Source organism: Chiloscyllium punctatum, chromosome 11 (genome assembly GCF_047496795.1).
Source record: "Chiloscyllium punctatum isolate Juve2018m chromosome 11, sChiPun1.3, whole genome shotgun sequence".
Lineage (NCBI taxonomy): Eukaryota > Metazoa > Chordata > Chondrichthyes > Orectolobiformes > Hemiscylliidae > Chiloscyllium > Chiloscyllium punctatum.
In genome coordinates, this window is record NC_092749.1 from 20,480,540 (window position 1) to 20,501,100 (window position 20,561).

The window sequence follows — 20,561 nt, forward strand, 5'->3', positions numbered from 1 at the left end:
GGACTTTGGATTCCAAAATGGCGGCACATGGGTGTTGGTTACTTTTCTTAAGGATTTCCTTTCCAAAATACAAAGCACAGAGAGTCCTGTCAGAAAAGTGACCCCTAATCCAGCATGTCTATAAGAACAGGTGACTGCAAACCCATGTCATGTTGATAGAACGATGTTTATACTATCGTGTTTATATCAGGTACAGCAAACATGCAAGGCAATCAGCTTTATTTTCAGAAGAATCTAGAATAAGTAAGTTTTTGTTAATTCAGATGAGAAACAAGTCTTTCAGTTCAGTTCAGAAGGCACCAGCATAGAAGCTAGCTTAGCTTTCCCTCCTAAAAGCAGTTCAGAGAATAATTTACCTCAGCAGAAGGATTTAGTTTGTGAGACTTTCAAATGAGGAGTATTTAGTTAGAAACATGCAGGTTATTAGAACTGTGGCCTCTCAGATTTGTGAACAGTTCACATTGGCAGACTTGGAAAGAATATACCAAACTGAGTTCACAGACCACAGAAAAGAAATAGTCAGGAATCAGTTAAGGACTGAGATGGGTGGATATTTTCTCTGGACTCTCATTATGATAGTTTGTTTTGTTTTAATAAACTTCTTTTCTGCGGTTAAAGAAAATCTGCAGCCTCATTAAATATGTCTCAGTGACTAACCAAAATGTCAGCAAACTAAAGAAGCATATGATCTATCAAGCCAGGTTTCCACTGGTATCAGCACTTGGGATTATAACATGGTGTTAGATTTTTTTCTGTTAAATAGATGTGCAAAATATTTAATTGAACTGAACCTATCAGCCATGCCCATAGTCAGGAACTTTCACCTCAGTAACCTTCCTGTATCTAGCTCAATAAGAATTCTATACCAGACACAACAAATAGGTATTTGTTGCTTCATAAACATCTTCCTGTTACATATCTGGAGTTTATCCATAAGTGTTAAATGCTTAAAAAGATTTAGCTATTGGTAATATCATGGCAATATTTCAAAGAGAAGCAGGGTCTTTCCATTGTGAACTTTTATCCCTCAATCGACATTGACTAAAACAGAGTATGTGGACATTATCCACGATGTCTTGCACTCACATTGGCTGCTGTGTTTCCACCATTACAAATTAATTGGCTGTAAAATACTTTGAGATGTTCGGAGGTTGAGGAAAGGTGCTCCATAAACAGATCGTTCCTTCTTTCTTCACTGCGGCTTTTACAGGATAAACTATGCTGTCCAAACGTAGTTAGTATGGTACAGTTCATGATGATCGCATTGTGACCACGTGAAGCCTTGCAAAATAAGCTGCAATGCAGTTGATCAGGTTCTCCCAAACTTGAGCTGTGCAGACAGCGGGCATTGGAAGCCAGTGGGCATAGTGAGATATTTTCAGATTAACCAGTTCAGAAATGTTATTACACCCTTCTGGAGTAGGTGGGACTCAAACTCAGATCTCCTAGTTCAGAGGTGGGGATGGTACCAGTGTGCCACAACAATGGTGGCACTGGTGCTTGGCAATGTGAGGTAATTGATTAAGTGCACTAGACACGAAGCTTATGACAAAACATGAAAGTGCATCAGCTTGCCTACAATATTACTTCTAGCAATAAATAAGCCCAGTGACTGTACTGCATTTCCAGTACATGGAACCACAATGGCATTTGCAATCACAAAGCAATCTTTCCCTTCCATGGATCAGTGATCTTGTGTGTGGCGTGCACTCTCGATGGGGAGCACTGAGGTGTGGTGTTGCAGTGTGTATTGATGAGATAATACAAATTTACTGACATTCACTTCCAAGCTGCTAATACTGTCGATTGAATGGCGGCTTCCTGCCAATGCAGATTCCGATTAAAATTCACTCAAAATGTCACCCAAGCAGCAAATCATTGAGACACACTGACACTGCAGCTATCAGCAGCCCATCAATAATTGACTGCACACTTTCCCTGCAAAGCCCAAACTCGACATCAGATAACTGCTTTTAATTATTTTCTTTCTTGGAAGGAAAAGAGGAGTGAGTAAATCAGGCGGAAGCCTTTCATCCAGGAGGCGGCTGCAGATCCTGGCATTGATTGCAGATATACCTCCATTTGCACAAAGACTGAGGGGGTTAAAGTGACAATCTTCTCCCTTAGCTTGTGCATGAAATTTTATGAGGAGCACTATTCACCCATGGCAAAGCCAAATTACTAAACTACTCATTAGAGTCAGAACGGTATAAACTCAGTGTTGATATATGAGCCAATCAGTCACAGTATTGATTAGTGCAAACCCGTGTGCATCTCCCTGTACTAGCGACTGCATCGGTGCTGGCCATAAATCAGCCCTGGCCTCACAATCATTTCACAGCAGTGCAGCCTTTAGAGACAGGGCAGGGCTGATTTATACACACCAGGTATATGTTTGGCAGGGAGTTACAAAGCTACAATTCAATCAAAGCGGTCCTAAATAAGATTGCGATTGCCACACAAGATCTCGAGAGGCTGTTTGCTGAGCCCAGAGACTGGAGTCTCTTGTCTGAGCTTTATTCTCTCCTGTCTGGTGCAGTCCACACAACTGTGTTGTGTTCCATTACTGAACTTCACCAGGAAAGAGCCCTGCATTTACATAGCGCTTTTCACAATCACCAGCTATCTCAAACCATTTTACAGGCAACAAAGTACTGCTGAAGTATGATCACTGCTGAGACATAGGAAACACAGCAGCCAGTTTACACACAGATCGGCACTAATGACCAGGTAATCTGTTTTCAGAATCTGAAAGCTTCACTTCATTTCTGGAAGGAGCAAACTTAATAGAAACCTTAATGTGCAAGTTCCCCACCTAATCACTCACCATCCTGACTTGGAAATATATTGCCATTCCTTCAGTGTCGTTGGGTCAAAATCCTGGAATTTTCTCCCTAACAGCATTGTGGGTATAAATGAGCCAAACAGACTGCAGCGGTTCAGGAAGGTAGCGCCCTTTCTCAAGGGCAACTCAGGATGCAGGCCCAACCAGTGACACCCACATCCCCCGAATGAATGAAATCGCTTCTCATGACCACCATGATTGTGATATTGATTGAGGGATAAATGTTGGATAGTTCACCAGGAGAACTCCCTTGCTCCCCTTTGGAACAGTACCACAGGATCATCAACATCCACTCAGACAGATGGAGCTTCAGTTTAAGATTTTAGCTGAAGGACAGCATTTGTGTAAGTGCAGCTCTCCCTCAGAACTACACTGGAGAACCAGCCCGGATCAGCACCTTGTAATTCCGATGAGATAGGGCTGATGACACTGCGGTGATACACATAATGCAGGCGGGAACAATGAAAGACGCAGATTGTGTTACTCACAGATTGTGTGTGTGTGTGTCACAATTTGAGGGAGAAGGAGATGCAAATGTGTAAGAGAGAGAATAAGAGAGTGAGGAGGAGAAAAGCAGGAAATTGGGGAAGTGCAAAATTCAGCCTCAACAAATGCCTAGATTCATCAGTAATGAACTCTAAATCCTCCCTGGGGTGATAAATCTCTATATTTCTGATTCAAGGACAAAGACAGTGAAAGTTCTGAAGCAGTTTTCTCATTTTAACGAGAAAATGAAGAGCAAGCAACTGAGGAGAGGTTCATCTCAATTGGCAATTCTTTGAAGCTTGGCCAAAATTCAGATCTAACAGTCTATGTTCTGAAGAGGTTTAAATCTCTGCGACAAAATGTCATTTATTTCTCAAATGTCAACCTCGCTATTCCAGTGTGTGAAAGAAATAGGAGGATTTGATAATGGTTTTGTTCACAGTCTGCTCAATGATCGCTATCCCACCAAATAATTTCACACAACACTAGATTCATAATAGCTAATCCACATTCACTGCCTCTTGGAACGAATGAGAATTAAACTTCAGACTAATTACAAACCAATAGGTTCATACCAACAGATGTATCAGTACTATGGCCTTGCTCCTTCTCTGTCTGACCCCGATCCTGATCATCTCGAATCCTGCAGAAAGACCTCCGACACCGGCCAACATCAGCGCAGTTGGTCACACCTGCCTCCCCTCCCCTCGCCTCACCTCACCATTCACAACTTTATCATCCTATGACATTGTAGCAACGTCCTTAATTCAACCTTTTACTCCTTTAAAGAAAATGAATATTTGAAAGGAATCCAAATGAGAAATGGTGCTTAGATAACACAGGCCAAATCACTTCAGGCTGACAAGCAACTGCTGTACTTGGCAGAACGTGAGAGTCTGAATTTTTTCCGCTCTCATTAGCGAATGCACTCCCCCAATCAGTCCCTGGTGCTGTTTGATCAAAGCCCAATGATTATCACAAACCCTGTACTTTTAAATACACCATAACATAAAGTGGTGCAAACTCCCCTCAGAGTATCATGACCAATTTAAAAGGGGTCAAAAATAATTGTTGTGGGATGACTTTCATAAAATTCACTTTCATAAAATCAGTCATGGCTCAGTTGGTAGCAACCCCACCTCTGATCTATAATGTTCTCAGTTCAAATCAAACTCCAGGGCTTGAATGGAATAAAATACACAAAATAATCGATAAGACATTGCTGTTTGTTGGTGCTCACTGTGTGTAAACTGGCTGTCACAATTTCAACATAATAATGATGACAACTCTTCAAAAGCACTTCATTAACTCTGAGATGTCTCGTGGTGTGCTGCGATATTCATGCAAGTCTTCATTAAAGAATCAGTGCAAATAAAATACCCAAAATATTTGATAGTGTGAAATGAAGAGGGGTGGGAGGATACTCCCACAAAGTAAAACAATAATTATAATAACAAAACAAATCAATTTCTGAGTCATCCAATCCATGCAGTTCTTTGTAATATACCCTTTAGAGTGATCACATTCCAAAATTCAAACACGTGCTATCAGAGAAATGTTAGCCTTTACAAGTCTCTTCCCCAGACAGCAGTGGAGGCTGGATCACTGAATATATTCAAAGCTGAGGCAGACAAGGGAGTCACAGCTATTGGGGCAGGCTGGAAAGTTGGTGGGGACACCATCATCTGAAGGTTCCCCTCCAAGCCACTCATCATCCTGACTTGGAAATGTATCGCTGTTCCTTCACTGTCACTGGGTCAAAATTCTGGAATTCCCTCCTTAAGAGCATTGTGGGTTGACTTTCAGCTTAGGGGCGACAGTGGTTCCAAGAAGGCAGCTCACCACCACCACCTTCTCAAGGACAGCTAGGGCAAATAATTGCTGGCCCAGTCAATGATACCCATGTCCCACAACAGAATAAGAAAAGTCATCTCATTGGTCTGAATGGCCTACTCTTTATTTCTGACCATCAGGTTTATAAGGTCATGAGGGGCAAGGGAATGGTAAATAGACAAGGTCTTTTCCCTGGGGTGGGGGAGTCCAGAACTAGAGGGCATAGGTTTAAGATGAGAGGGGAAAGATTTAAAAGGGACCTAAGGAGCAATATTTTTCATGCAGAGGGTGGTGCGCGTATGGGATGAGCTACCAGAGGAAGGTGGAGGCTAGTTTGATTGCAAAATTTACAAGGCATCTGGATGGGTATATTGATAGGAAGGGTTTTGAGAAATATGGGCCAAGTGCTGGCAAATGGGACTGGATTAATTTAGGACATCTGGTCAGCATGGATGAGTTGGACTGAAGGGCCTGTTTCCATGCTGTACATCTCTATGACTCTATAACTCTATAACTGTTGTAACTAGAACCAAATGCCAAATGTAGACAACCACAGCTGTGCCTATGAAATGCGATGGAATATAGCAAAACAATACAAACACAACCCCTGCAAACCTCACTACCTCCATTACAGCGTAATGAGATCTTAAGATAAATGAAATAAATACTGTAGGAACTGATTTGGGAGAAGCGATTAAGCTCGAAAATTCGTGCCAAAAATTCCATGCAAATCGACCTGATAGCATTTGCTCATTGCACATTTCAACCCCTGCAATCCCTCGATATTGGTGTGAAAAAACAAAACTGGTTTTGAAATCTAAACAAAGGCAACAGGGCTGCCACAAAATAAATTCTTCTTGATTCTCTCTTAAGGTGGCTGGGGCGTTGGTGAGGTTCCGTCCTGGGCTGTATTGTTAACAAAGGGATAAAAAAGGATGCTAAAAAAATATTGAACAGGCAAGTAGGTGCAATGCTATTTGCTTGAGGTCAGGGTTTTGCACTCACCTAATCAAGCTGGCATTATGCCCAATGCCTAGCTGGAAAATACTTCATAATAAATTAAGGGAAAAATAAGCTGTCCTAGCCAAAATAAAATGAATTATTTACATTATTTACATTATTTTATTAAATGGTGTTTATGTTGCTTCCAGATTCCAGTGTCCAGCTTTCAGTTACATCCCAAGAGCTTGAGAATCGACAGAGAAGATTTTACCTGAGCATAATGCCAAAAGATGCCTTAAATTTGACTGTTAAAGGAAACCGTACTGGAAACATCCAGCAAGCCAGCGTCTGTGAAGAGGAAATCTCAATTAACATTTCAGGTCGAGTAACCTTTCATAGGGGGCAATCCGAAATTTGCTCATCATCCAACTTAAGGCAGGATAGACGTTTGTTATAAAACCTGTCAATAATAGCATGCATAATTCCATAATATATAAATATAGATACACTATCAAAAGTATTCTTGCACCATGATGGTTACCGAAGTTAGCAAGGCATTGGACACACACTGACAAGCAGCTGCTGCCTTTAGTAGGACACTAACTAAGGGTCAGATTTGATGCTGCTGGCATTCTGATATCCACTTCACTGACTGGTAATATCCTTACCAAACATGTGAGGAAACGCACTCACCACAAGCATCGACAGTAAACCACAACACACAAGCAGCTTAAACATATTCACAGCATGCAGCTATCACATTAGGAGACTGATACTTAGCAAAAGGTAAGTTGTATCAGGGGCAAACTGCAGAAGCACTGCAAGCCATTGAAATTTTACTCATCTACACACACTTCTTGGGGCAAAGTTAGCATTTCCAATTAAATAAGTTTGATGGATTCTAGACCTTATAGAAGCCCCTGTCCTTTATTCTACCCAACCACTGTAACCTTCTTCAACCTTGTAACCTTTCAAGATTTCCACAATCCTCCATTTCTGGTCTCTTGCATATGATCCATTTTAATCTTTCCATCTTCAGGAGTCATGCATGCAGTGACCTGGGAGCTATAACAATCTGGAATTCCCTCCTGAAACTTCAATACTTCTCTCTCCTCGAGACAATCTGCTTCTTTGACTGAACCTTTGAGAGGGGATCTTGTTGAGACAAGACAGGACTTGACATGCAGAGTGTTTAAGAGACTTGGGCTAGGGAACACGGTTCAAAAATAATGGTTCTCCAATTTAAGATAGCGACGGGGAGATTCTTTTTCTCTCAGAGGGGTGTATATCCTTGGATCTCTTTTTTCCAGAGAGTAGAGAAAGTGGGATCATTAAATATTTTTAAGGCAGATATCGACAGATTTTGCCAAACAAGGAAATGAAAAGTTATTGGGTAGGTGGGTTTGCAACATTAAGGCCACAATCAGATTACGCATGCTGTTATTAAATGGTAGAACAGGCTCAAGGGATCAAACCACTTTGTCTTGCGGCTAATTCAAACATCTGTATATTTTTGGTCATCTATTCTGATATCTCCTTGTGAAGAGCCAGCAGGAAACTCATGTCTTCTCTTTCAGGGAATACAGTGAATGGAATACTGCTCAGGCATTTAACTGGACAGCTATAAGCCTTCTCTGGGATCAAACACACCAGTGGCAGAAGTCCCAATCAAAAACCAGCAACTCTATTGAGCAGCAGCACCACCAAGTAGGTAGCAACTGTGTCTGGTATTGCACCCACCCAAGGCTGAGAGAACTGCCTCAGGATCCAAGGTCAGAGGTGAGTGATAGGGAGAGGTTTTCATGGGGGAGGGGATGAGCATCAAATTTTGGGGCTGGGAAGGTGGTGATGATGTGGGTCTTTGCTTGAGAGATCCTTCTCTTGGAGCCTGCAAGCAACCAGGTCTGTTTGGCAATGCTCCACGTTTGGCAAGTCTCCACCCACTGCTGGGTTAATACCAGCAGCAGAAAGATCCAGCCCTCAAATGAGCAGCAAATTGCCCACATCAGAGCCTCAACTGGCATGGTAGTGGGAAGGCTGTCCAAAGGTCTTCCTGCCACAGACTTGAAAGAAATGGAGGGAAGATGAAGAGACACCCAGCTGTCACCCCCAGCCTTAATAAATACCCAGTCACACAGGAGGGCATTGGTTGTTCCATTTTTGTTGGCTCTATCCGGTATCTTTTCTCTTAATGCTTCCCTAAATTTGTTTCAATGTCACTGTTTAATGGTCTCAGTTTCCCTGCACACTGGCACTTTACCAAGTGAGAAGGTGGTGGGTGCAAGTCCCCAGGACAGTGCCCATGCAGCATATTAGAGAGGACACATTTCAGACAAGACATCAAACTGTGTTGGGAAACCTGTTTGGGTTGAAATGGAAGATCCTCAGCTGTGATGGTCTCATGTGACACGGGCTTGGATAGTTATGATACAGTTTCTCATATGCCTGGATCGATAAACACAAAACTATCCTAATTCAGTAATCCACAGTTAACATTATTCAGACAGGTCTCCAGAAAGCAGATGTGGGAATTTGAGAAGTTCACACTGGACTTTTCAAATTCTAGTCCAGAGAATCACCTGCAATGGCTCATTTTCCATTTCCCCCATTATTACATCGGGGTGTCCTCCAAGGATTTATTGTTGTCCCTATTTCTTATCAATAAGTTTTCTAATCAACATGTTAAGAGATGTTATTGTTGGAGGGCTTTGAACCTAGACCTCCTGGCTCAATACTACCACTACATCACCAAAACTCTCAACAGCCCCTTACTCTCCTCTTACCAATACCTATTTAATAATTAATCCATTTGATGAGGATGTGGTCAACCTTGAAGGACCTTTTCATCTGTCATCCATGGCTCAATTGGCAGCACTCTGTTCAAGACCTATCCAAGTCTAATGCTCCCAGTAGATTGCTGTCCCATTGGGGTGTTGTCTTTGAATATTCAAAGATGAGCCCTGGACAACAGTTATCCTTCCACCAACATGATTGAGGTGAAATCACCTGGCCATTCTACTAGTTGCTGCATATTCAGTCAGTCCAACTCATTCCCTACACTAACCGCACTTGACAAGCATTTCATTGGCTTTAAATTAAGGTTGTGACTGCTGGCTGTATAAATGCAAGTATATTTTGATTGCAACCTTATGGCACCCTTTGCAGGATTTGTGGCAGATCATCCATTTGATTAAAACGGACTTTGTAGCAACTTGTTAGAGATCTATGCAGGTCACATCGTCTCAAAGCTATCAGAAAAGCTTGATATTGGAAAAGGTGTCAACACTCTGCACACTCATACAACAGGTACCTGAACATAGCAGACATTTAAATTAGGCTGTCTCGATGCAGCTGTCAAATTTTTGGAAAGATGTCCAGTGCCTGCATTAATTTCCTTTTGTATTTTCTTTCCTACTCAGCTGGTAAGTCATTCTGCATCCCAACCAAGTTTGTTTTCTTACTTGTATGTAATAAAACGCTAGGGAAGCTGATGCATATAACCTTGTTTATTTTTGTGTCCGGAGGATTTAGTGGGGCTTAATTTGCCGTGAAACACTATTAAACATCCTGGTCTCAAATGCATTTATTAGGGCTATGAATATTTAGGGCACATCTTTTATTTTCATTGATCACTTAGCTGTTTGACAGAAGAATGTAGGTTTACTTCAGTCACATAAACTGAAAGATCTGCACTCAAATAAAATTTTATCACAACTGTGCAAAATACACCAGATGCATTTAAATCACCTCGAAGAGCCATGATCATTGCTTTGTAGGTAATAACACTGCCATATTTCAAAGAGCAACAAGAGAAACTTACATTTATAACGATAATTGGGAAAAACATCTCAAGGTTTTTCACAGAAGCCTGAATTGAAAGTCTAATTTTGCTGGCCAAGGCAAGAGTTTGACCTGGACACAGGGAGAATATCCACAATATTGTCCCATGGAGTCTTTCATGATTTCCTGGAGCTTCAGGACAGAGGATTGGAGGCAAGATTTGACTTCTCATAATGGTAAGAACATTATGACACTCCTTCAGACTTATACTTCTTTTCTCATTCACATACTTATTTAGTGGTGAGGATGTCGCTGGCATTTATTGCCCATCCCTAATTGCCCAGACAGCAATTAAAAATCAACCACATTGCAGTGGGTCTGGAGTCACATGCAGGCCAGATGAGTTAAGGATAGCAGTTTCCTTCCCTAAAGGACATGAGTGAACTACATAGGTTTTTACAACAATCAACAATGGATTTACAGTCATCATTAGACGTGTATCTCCAGATTATTTATTGAATTCAAATTCCCCATCTGCCATGGCAGGATTTGAACCAGAGTCCCCAGAACATTACCTGGGTCGCTGGGTTAACAGCCCAATGATTATACTAGTAGACCATTGCCTTCCTGATGTAGCAGGGTGTATTCAATTTCAAGAATGAATCATGCATCCACAGACTTTGGATTACAACATGAATGTTTGGGGCCAACAGCAACATTAACCATTAAGATTGGGTAATCATTGAAACAAAATGAATTTGTGTTCTAATTTCATCAGTTGGTCTTGTCCGATCTGCGAAGGCAGTTCAAAAAAATGTAACCCCAGAGCATCAATGTGGACTTCACCAGTTTCCTCATTTCCCCTTCTCCCACGACTTGTCCTATCTTCCTTTCCACCTATCCACTCCACCCTCCTCTCTGACCTATCACCTTCATCCCACCCCCATTCACCCATTGTACTCTTTGCTACCTTCCCCCACCCTCCTCCCTGACCTATCACCTCCATCCCCACCCCCATTCACCTGTTGTACTGAATGCTACTCTCTCCCCACCCCCACCCTCCTCTTATTTATCTCTCCACCCTGCAGGGACTCCGCCTCTATTCCTGATGAAGGGCTTTTGCCCGAAAAGTCGATTTTCCTGCTTCTCGGAGGCTGCCTGAACTGCTGTGCTTTTCCAGCACCACTCTAATCCAATAAAATGTACTGTCAACTGTGGCTCATTTAATAGCATTTTCACTCGGAGTCACAGGTCAAGGCTTTATGCAGCACAGTGCAATACAGAGGGAATGCTGTGCTACCAGAAGGGTCTTCCTTTGCCTGACACTTCAAACCAAGACAAGGTTTGCCTCACAGATGGATACTGAAATAACTCCAGAGAGGCCGGAATCCTGTCATTAAGTCACCTTTAATTTACACATGGCACTGATCCAGCTCCCTTAGAACCAGCTCTCAGACTGAACGGAACTTCTGACACTATTGTTTATTTTTCTTTCTTTTTTTCTTTCTTTTTCCTTCTTCCTTACCCCCACACTGCCGCCTAACTGTGGTAGTGCTTATTTTTCCCCAGCCCCCATGTTGTGTGTGTACACAGACACAGTGAAAGACACAAGATGCACAAACCTTTATTCAGTTTCCACTACCAGGAAGAAAGGAAACACCTGAGTGGCCAGTGACAGGCAGTGCCCTTCACATCAAAGGACAATGCTGCCTGATCAAAAAGGTGAAGGAGAGGGTAGGGGTTAAATCAAAATAGAGTCGGAGGGGGAAATAATACACTCCACTCCCTGCGGTGCCCATTTTTCCCTGAAAATCTCAAGGGTATTGGTGGATACCGCATGCTCCTTCTCCAGAGACACCCGGACTCTGACATAACCGCGGAAGAGGGGCAGGCAGTTGGCCCTAATGACCCCCTCCATGGCCCGCTGCCTGGACTTGTTTATGGCCAGCTTGGCCAGGCCAAGGAGCAGATCCATGAGGATGACACTGCTGTTTCTATCTGTCAGCCGGGCTCCCTGATTGGGGCTGTTAACCTGGTCCAATCTGAGAACTCATATTCCATGAGCTCCACCTGGCTGACCTCATTACAATCACTACAGATAAAAGAGATCCCATTATTCAGATGAAGAGCAGGGGAGTTATTGTGGTGTCTAGGAACATATTTATCTCTCAGGGAGCATCTCCTAATAGGATATTGTTTGTGGGAGTTGGTGTGTTTTATTATAACAATGACCACACTTCAGAAGCTGCCTTGTTGACTCCAAAGCACTTTGAGATGTCCAGTGGGTCTGAGAGGAGTAAGAGTAGTTGGAAAATTATTGGAGAAGGTTCTTAGGGACAGGATTTACTGGCATTTGGAAAAGAATGGACTTATTAGGGATAGTTGGCATGGCTTTATGTTGGGGTGGTCTTGTCTCACAAACTTGATTGAGATTTTTGAGGAAGTGACGAAGATATTTAGTGAGGGGATGGTAGTGGATGCTGTCTATATAGACTTTACTAAAGCATTTGACAAAGTTCCTCATGGGACGCTAGTCCAGAAGATCAAGTTACATGGGATCCACGGTGAGTTGGCAAGTTGGATACAAAATTGGCTTGGTCATAGAGATAGAAGGTAGTTCTGGAGGGGTGATTTTCAGACTGGAGATCGGTGAACAGTGGTATTCTGCAAGGATCAGTGCTGGTCCTCTGTTGTCTGTAATCTATGCATAAATAATTTGGACAAAAGTGCAAGTGGTCTGATTAGTAAATTTGCAGACGGCCTGAAAATTAGAGTTGTAGACAGTGAGTAAGCTTATCAAAGGATACTAGGAGAAAGTGAGGACAGCAGATGCTGGAGATTAGTGTCGAGAGTGTGGTGCTGGAAAAGCACAGCAGGTCAGGCAGAATCCAAGGAGCAGGAGAACCAATGTTTCGGACATAAGCCCTTCATCAGGGCAATGCTGCCTGATCAAAAAGGTGAAGGGGAGGGCAGGGGTTAAATCAAAATAGAGTTGGAAGGGGAAATAGTACACTCCACTCCCTGTGGTGCCCACTTTTCCCTGAAAATCTTGAGGGTATTAGTGGACACCGCATGCTCCTTCTCCAGAGACACCCGGGCTCTGACATAACCGACACTTATCAAAGGATACAGCAGGACATAGATCAGTAGAGTGGTGAACTGGCAGATGGAGTTTAATCCAGACAAGGGTGTCATGATGCATCTTGGGAGGTAAAATGTAAGAGAAAAGTATACATTAAATGGCAGGACCCTTAAGAACATTGGTACACAGAGGGATCTTGGAGTGCAAGTCTATTACTCCCTGAAAGTAGCAACAAAAGTGGAGCAGACGATAAAGAAGGCACACAACATGCTTGCCTTTATTAGTCTGGGCATTGAGTGTAAAAATTGGCAATTAATGTTGCAGCCATATACAATTTTAACCAGGCCACACTTGGAGTACTGTGTGTAGTTCTGGCCACTATAGGAAGAATGTGGAGGCTTTGGAGAGGATGCAAATAAGGTTGACCAGGATGTTGCCTGGATTGGAATGTATTAGCTATAAGGAGAGGTTGGATAAACTTGGATTGCACATCAGATGCTGAGGGGTGACTGAAAAGAAATATATTAAATTATGAAAGGCATGAGTGCTAGGACTGAAGGGTTCTGCAGAAGGGGTTAGACCAGCCAGTGGAACCAAGCTAGAAAAGATAGTCTTGGTGATGCCATGGATCAGTGAAGGGAAGCTCATCTTGCGGAGAAATATGACACCAAAGTTGAAAACTTAAAAGCATACTCTTTTATTTATACTTCCATTGGATCCAGGCCTTGCTGGCGTTTATAGCCCACTCTGCATTGTTCCTGAACTGAGTAGCACACTAGGCCATTTCTGAGGGCTGTTCAAAGTTAACCACTTGCTGTTGGTCTGGGGTCACATCGAGGCGAGACCAAGCATGGATGGTGGATTACTTTCTGTAAAGGATATTACAGACGAATCATCGTAACAAATAATGTTAGTTTTCTGGTCTTCACCAAATAGAATAGCTTTCATTCCCAGATTTATTAATTACATTTAAATTCTACCAATTGCCATGGTGGGATCAAACCATGCGTCCCCAGATCATTTATCTAATCAGTGCCCTTTGGGTCACACCAGGGGTGACATAACATTTGTGAATTTATGAATTCAGTCCAAGCACTTGATCAGAAAATATTACACAATGGTATTGTTCCTACCTCTGTGCCAGAAGACATAGGTTCAAGTCTCACCTGCAGCCAGACCTGAGTTTCACATACCTGAACAGATAATTGAATAATTTGTATAATATTGACAGCTTTGACATCAGACAGGTAGCTGCATATGTCTCAAAATAACTGGATTGGTGATGCAGGACTCTATAGCCGACCAGTTTTCATACAATAATTTGCACAGCAACATTCACTTTTGGGTTCCCATATTCCCTGTAACCGCAATAAGTCAAAAATGAAAGATAAACAATTCTCAGTTTACTGAGACAAAGTGCAGTGCAGGTTCAGAGCACGTCACACATTTCAGAACCAATGTCTTACAAGAAATGAGTCAAGAGAAATTCAAGGACTTCAAAGCCCTGAACACAGACAGAAATAAGTTGTAAAGAACCTTGTGTAGAGAGCGATGGAGAATGAAAACAGCGATGCAGACTATACCAAAGCTAAACTCCAAAGTGAAGTTCAATCAAAAAAGATCGCAGTGTGAATAGCTCAAAGGATCCTTTTTGGTTCATTTGATCATCTTACATAGAAAGATTGTCTTGGATTTAAGTAGCATTTATCAATTTCTATTTTAATTGTATTTTGTGCAGAGCACTTGAAGCTTTGAAACCCGTGCTGTGGAGATAAGGTTCAAGAAGTCATTAAACACACAGCACAACAAGACTGATGTGTCTTTTTAAACTCAAGTAGATACATCACCTTTCCATTCTCGGTATATTTTTGTTCTGAGGTCTTACACATTATAGAGAGCATTGCTGAAAATTGTTGACAGAAGTTTTTTTGTCTTGCATTCACCAGAATACTAATGTAAACGGGAACAACATTTTATATTTTAAGATAACACAGTTTAAAGTTTCCCTTTATGTTGTTGTTAGAACCTAAGAACCAGGAGCAGGAGTAGCCCCTCCAGCCCCTTGAGTCTGCTGCCCAATTCAATATGAACATAGCTAATCTCATTGGGCACAACTCTACCTTCCTGCCTATTCTCCATAACCCTTCAACCCATTGCTGATAAAAAATTAATCAGTCTTCTCTTTCAATACACTCCATGTCCCAGCATACACTCTGGAGTAGTGAATTCCATGACGCTTTGAGATAAGTAATTTCTCTTCATCATTGTTTTGCATTTGCTACCCCTAAAAATAAAACATCTTAAAACCTTGAGCTCCCATTCTAGATTTCCCCACATGAGGAAGCATCATTTTTATATTGACTTTGTCAATCCCCTTGAATATCCTATCAACCTCAACTGGATCTCCTCTCATTCCTCTGAACTCCAGACAGTATATGCCTAAACTGCTCAATCTCTCTTTAGAAAAGAGACAGTTTATCCCTGGCATCAATCTAGTGAACCTCCTCTGAGGTTGCCTCCAACACAACTATATTCCTTCTCAAGCAAAGAGACCAAATTTGTATGCAATACTCTAGATGCGGTCTCACTAATGTCTTGTACAGTTACAGTAACACTTCCCTACTTTTATACTCTATTGCTTTAGCAATAAATGTCAAAATTCCATATGCCTTCCTCAGTACCAACTGTACCTGTAAACTAGCTTTCGTGCATCTGGACACACACTTCACTCTTGCCAAAGCACTCTGAAGGTTCTCTCCATTTAGATAATACACTCTTCAAATATCCTCATACTTGCAAGACAAAAATGTCTCTTTTTTTCTCATCAATACTCAAGTAACTTAAAGAAATGTCCATATGACAGAGGAGTAGTGATGGACATCTTAAAATAGAATAAAAGTGGATAAATCCGCGGGACCTGATCAGGTGTAGGACCTGGAATGTAGCTTTAGGGTGCAGGACCTGGAGTGTAGGGAGGTTAGGAATATGGCATCAATCTTAAAGGAGGGTGCCTGTAAACAGAAGAGTGGCTTGAAGTGTGTGTACTTTAATGCCAGAAGTATACGAAATAAGGTAGGTGAACTCGCAGCGTGGGTTGGTACCTGGGACTTCGATGTTGTGGCTATTACGGAGACGTGGCTAGATCAGGGACAGGATTGGCTGTTGCAGGTTCCAGGGTTTAAATGTTTTAGTAGGGTCCGAGGTGGGGGAAAAAGAGGGGGGGGTGTGGCTTTGCTTGTCAAAGATAGTATTACAGCGGTGGAAAGGAAGATGGACGAAGATTTGCCATCTGAGGTAGTTTGGGTTGAGGTTAGGAATAGGAGAGGTGAGGTCACCCTGTTAGGAGTCTTTTACAGGCCTCCTAATAGTCCTAGAATCGTTGAAGAAAGGATTGCGAAGATGATTCAGGAGAAGAGTGACAGTAATAGGGTGATTGTTATGGGAGACTTTAACTTTCCTGATATTGATTGGGAAAGCTATAGCTCAAGTTCGTTAGATGGGTCAGTGTTTGTGCAATGTGTGCAGGAGAGTTTCCTGACACAATATGTAGATAAGCCAACAAGAGGTGAGGCCATACTGGATTTGGTTCTGGGTAACGAACCAGGCCAGGTATTAGAACTAGAGGTAGGTGAGCACTTTGGGGACAGTGACCACAATTCGGTGATTTTTACTCTAGTGATGGAGAGGGATAAGTGTGTACTACAGGGAAAGAGTTATAGCTGGGGACAGGGAAATTATGATGCGGTGAGGCATGACTTAGGATGTGTGGATTGGAAAAGTAGATTCCAAGGTAAGAGCGTAATTGATATGTGGAACTTGTTCAAGGAGCAACTATTGAGTGTCCTTGATAAGTACGTACCTATCAGGCAGGGAGGAAAGGGTCGTGTGAGGGAGCCGTGGTTTAATAAGGAGTTGGAATCCCTTGTTAAATGGAAGAGGGCGGCCTTTGTAAAGATGAGGCGTGAAGGTTCAATAGGGGCAATTGAGAGTTATAAGGTAGCCCGGAAGGACCTGAAGAGAGAGCTAAGAGCAGCAAGGAGGGGACATGAAAGGTCCTTAGTTGGTAGGATTAGGGAAAACCCTAAGGCTTTCTATAGGTATGTTAGGAATAAAAGAATGACGAGGGAAGGAATAGGTCCAATCAAGGATAGTAATGGGAAGTTGCGTGTGGAGGCTGAAGAGATTGGGGAGGCGCTGAATGAATACTTTTCGTCAGTATTCACTCAGGAACAGGACATTGTTGTCAATATGAATACTGAGGCACGAATCAGTAGAATGGATGGCTTTGAGATATGTCGAGAAGAGGTGTTGGAAATTCTGGCAAGGGTGAAAATAGATAAGTCCCCTGGGCCTGATGGCATTTATCCTAGGATTCTCTGGGAAGCAAGGGAGGAGATTGCAGAGCCATTGGCCTTGATTTTTGTGTCCTCTTTGTCGACAGGAGTAGTGCCAGAGGACTGGAGGCTAGCAAACGTGGTTCCCTTGTTCAAGAAGGGGAGTAGGGATAATCCTAGTAACTATAGGCCAGTGAGTCTCACTTCTGTTGTGGGCAAAGTCTTAGAGAGAATTGTAAGGGATAGGATTTATGCACATCTGGATAAGAATGATGTGATCAAGGATAGTCAGCATGGTTTTGTGAAGGGCAGGTCGTGCCTCACAAACCTTATTGAATTCTTTGAGAAGGTGACTAAGGAGGTAGATGAGGGGAAAGCGGTAGATGTGGTATATATGGATTTTAGTAAAGCGTTTGATAAGGTCCCCCTTGGTAGGCTACTGCAGAAAATACAGAGATATGGCATTGAGGGTGAGTTGGAGGTTTGGATTAGGAATTGGCTCTCTGGAAGAAGACAGAGGGTAGTAGTTGATGGCAAAGGTTCATCTTGGAGTGCCGTCACTAGCGGTGTTCCGCAAGGATCTGTTTTGGGACCATTGCTGTTTGTCATTTTTATAAATGACCTGGAGGAAGGGTTAGAAGGTTGGGTGAGCAAGTTTGCGGATGATACGAAAGTCGGAGGAGTTGTAGACAGTGAGGAAGGATATGGCAGGTTACAGCGAGATATAGAGAAGCTGCAGAGCTGGGCAGAAAGGTGGCAAATGGAGTTCAATGTAGCTAAGTGTGAAGTGATTCACTTTGGTAAGAGTAATAAAAAGATGGATTACTGGGCTAATGGTAGACTACTTGGTAGTGTGGAAGAGCAGAGGGATCTTGGTGTCCATGTACACAGATCTCTGAAAGTTGCCACCCAGGTAAATAGTGCAGTGAAGAAGGCATATGGCGTACTGGCTTTTATTGGTAGAGGAATTGAGTTCCGGAGTCCTGAGGTCATGCTGCAGTTGTATAAGACTCTGGTGCGGCCGCATCTGGAATATTGTGTGCAGTTTTGGTCGCCATACTATAGGAAGGATGTGGAGGCACTGGAACGGGTGCAGAGGAAGTTTACCAGGATGTTGCCTGGTATGGTAGGAAAATCCTATGAGGAAAGGCTGAGGCACTTGGGGTTGTTTTCATTGGAGAAAAGAAGGTTTAGGGGTGATTTGATAGAGGTGTACAAGATGATTAGGGGGTTAGATAGGGTTGACAGTGAGAACCTTTTTCCACGTATGGAGTCAGCTATTACAAGGGGGCATAGCTTTAAATTAAGGGGGGGTAGATATAGGACTGATGTTAGGGGTAGGTTCTTCACTCAGCGAGTCGTAAGTTCATGGAATGCCCTGCCAGTAGCAGTGGTGGACTCTCCCTCTTTATGGGTATTTAAGCGGGCATTGGATAGGTATATGGAGGATAGTGGGTTAGTGTAGGTTAGGTGGGCTTTGATCGGCGCAACATCGAGGGCTGAAGGGCCTGTACTGCGCTGTATTCTTCTATGTTCTATGTTCTATGTTCTATGTGTACCCTCGAACTCTGTGGATAGCTAGGGAAGTGATTGGTGGTCTTCTTGCTGAGATACTTGTAATATCAATAGCCACAGATGAGGCGCCAGAAGAATGGAGGTTGGTTAATATAGTGCCACTATATAAGTAAGGTCATAAGGAAAAGTCAGGGAACTATAGACTGGTGAACCTGACAATGTGGTGGGCAAGTTTTTAGATTAGATTAGATTACTTACAGTGTGGAAACAGGCCCTTTGGCCCAACAAGTCAACACCAACCCACCGAAGCGCACCCACCCATACCCATTCCCCTACATTTATCGCTACATCTAACACTACGGGCAATTTAGCGTGGCCAATTCATCTAACCTGCACATTTTTGGACTGTGGGAGGAAACCGGAGCACCCAGAGGAAACCCATGCAGACACGGGGAGAATGTGCAAACTCCACACAGTCTGAGGCGGGAATTGAACCCGGGTCTCTGGCGCTGTGAGGCAGCAGTGCTAACCACTGTGCGACCGTGCCACCCACTGAAGTTGTTGAAGGGAATCCTGAGGGACAGGATTTGCATGTACTTGGAAAAGCAAGGACTGATTCAGGATAGTCAACATGGCTTTGCATATGGGAAATCATGTCTCATGAACTTGATTGAGTTTTTGAAGACGTAACAAAGGCGATTGATGAGGGCAGAGCAATGGACGTGATCTATGTGGACTTCAGTAAGGCATTTGACAAGGTTCCTCATGGTAGACTGGTTAGCAAGGTTAGATTACACTAGCCTTTTGGATACAGGGTAGAAGGCAGAGAGTGGTGGTACAGGGTTGCTTTTCAGACTGGAGGTCTGTGACCAGCATTGTGCCACAAGGATCAATGCTGGATCCACTGCTTTTCATCATTTATATAAATTATTTGGATGTGACATCGGAGATATGGTTAGTACGTTTGCAGAGGGAGGTGTAGTGGACAGTGAAGAAGGTTACCTCAGGATCTCGATCAGATGGGCCAATGGGTCAGGAGTGGCAGAGAGAGTTTAATTTAGATAAATATGAGGTGCTGCATTTTGGAAAGGCAAGTCAAGGCAGGACTTATACATTTAATAGTAAGATCCTGGGGAGTGTTGCTGAACAAAGAGACCTTGGAGTGCGGTTTCATAGTTCCTAGAAAGTGGAATTGCAGATAGATAGGATAGTGAAGAAGGTGTCTGTTATGTTTGCATTTATTGGTCACAACATTGAGCATAGGAGTTGAGACATCATGTTGTGGCTGTACAGCACATTGGTTATGCCACTTTTGGAATACTACAAGCAATTCTGATCTCACTACTATTGAAAGGGTTCAGAAAAGATTTACAAGGAGGTTGCCAGGGCTGGAGGGCTTGAGTTATAGGGAGAAGCTGTATAGGGTAGGACTATTTCCCTGGATCATCGGAGGCTGAGAGATGGCCTTGTAGAAATTTATAAAATCATAAGGAGCATGGATAGGGTAAACAAACAAGGTATTTTCGCCATGGTAGAGGTGTCCAAAACTAAAGGCATAGCTTTAGAGTGAGAGGGGAAGGTACTAAAAGGGACCTAAGGGGCAACCTTTTCATGCAGAAGGTGGTGCGTGTATAGAATGAGCTGCCAGAGGAAGTGGTGGAGGTTGGTACAATCACAACATTTAAGAGGCATCTGGTTGGGTAGATGAATATGAAGGTTTGTAGGGATATGACCCAAATATTGG

At 42.8% G+C, this 20,561-nt stretch overlaps 1 protein-coding gene across 10 annotated transcripts in view; it reads right to left on the reverse strand.

Moving 5' to 3' along the window:
• The window catches only part of smyd3 (SET and MYND domain containing 3), a 785,608-nt gene that overhangs the window by 439,898 nt on the left and 325,149 nt on the right, over positions 1-20,561 (reverse strand). The window contains exon 1 of one of the 10 annotated variants that reach the window (XM_072580435.1): positions 14,102-14,130. The exons of the other annotated variants lie outside the window; for them this stretch is intronic. Within the exon in view, the coding sequence (XP_072436536.1) occupies positions 14,102-14,119 (18 nt within the window). The 5' untranslated portion in view covers positions 14,120-14,130. Of the gene's footprint in view, positions 1-14,101; positions 14,131-20,561 lie in introns of those variants that run through there. 10 annotated transcript variants of the gene reach the window in all.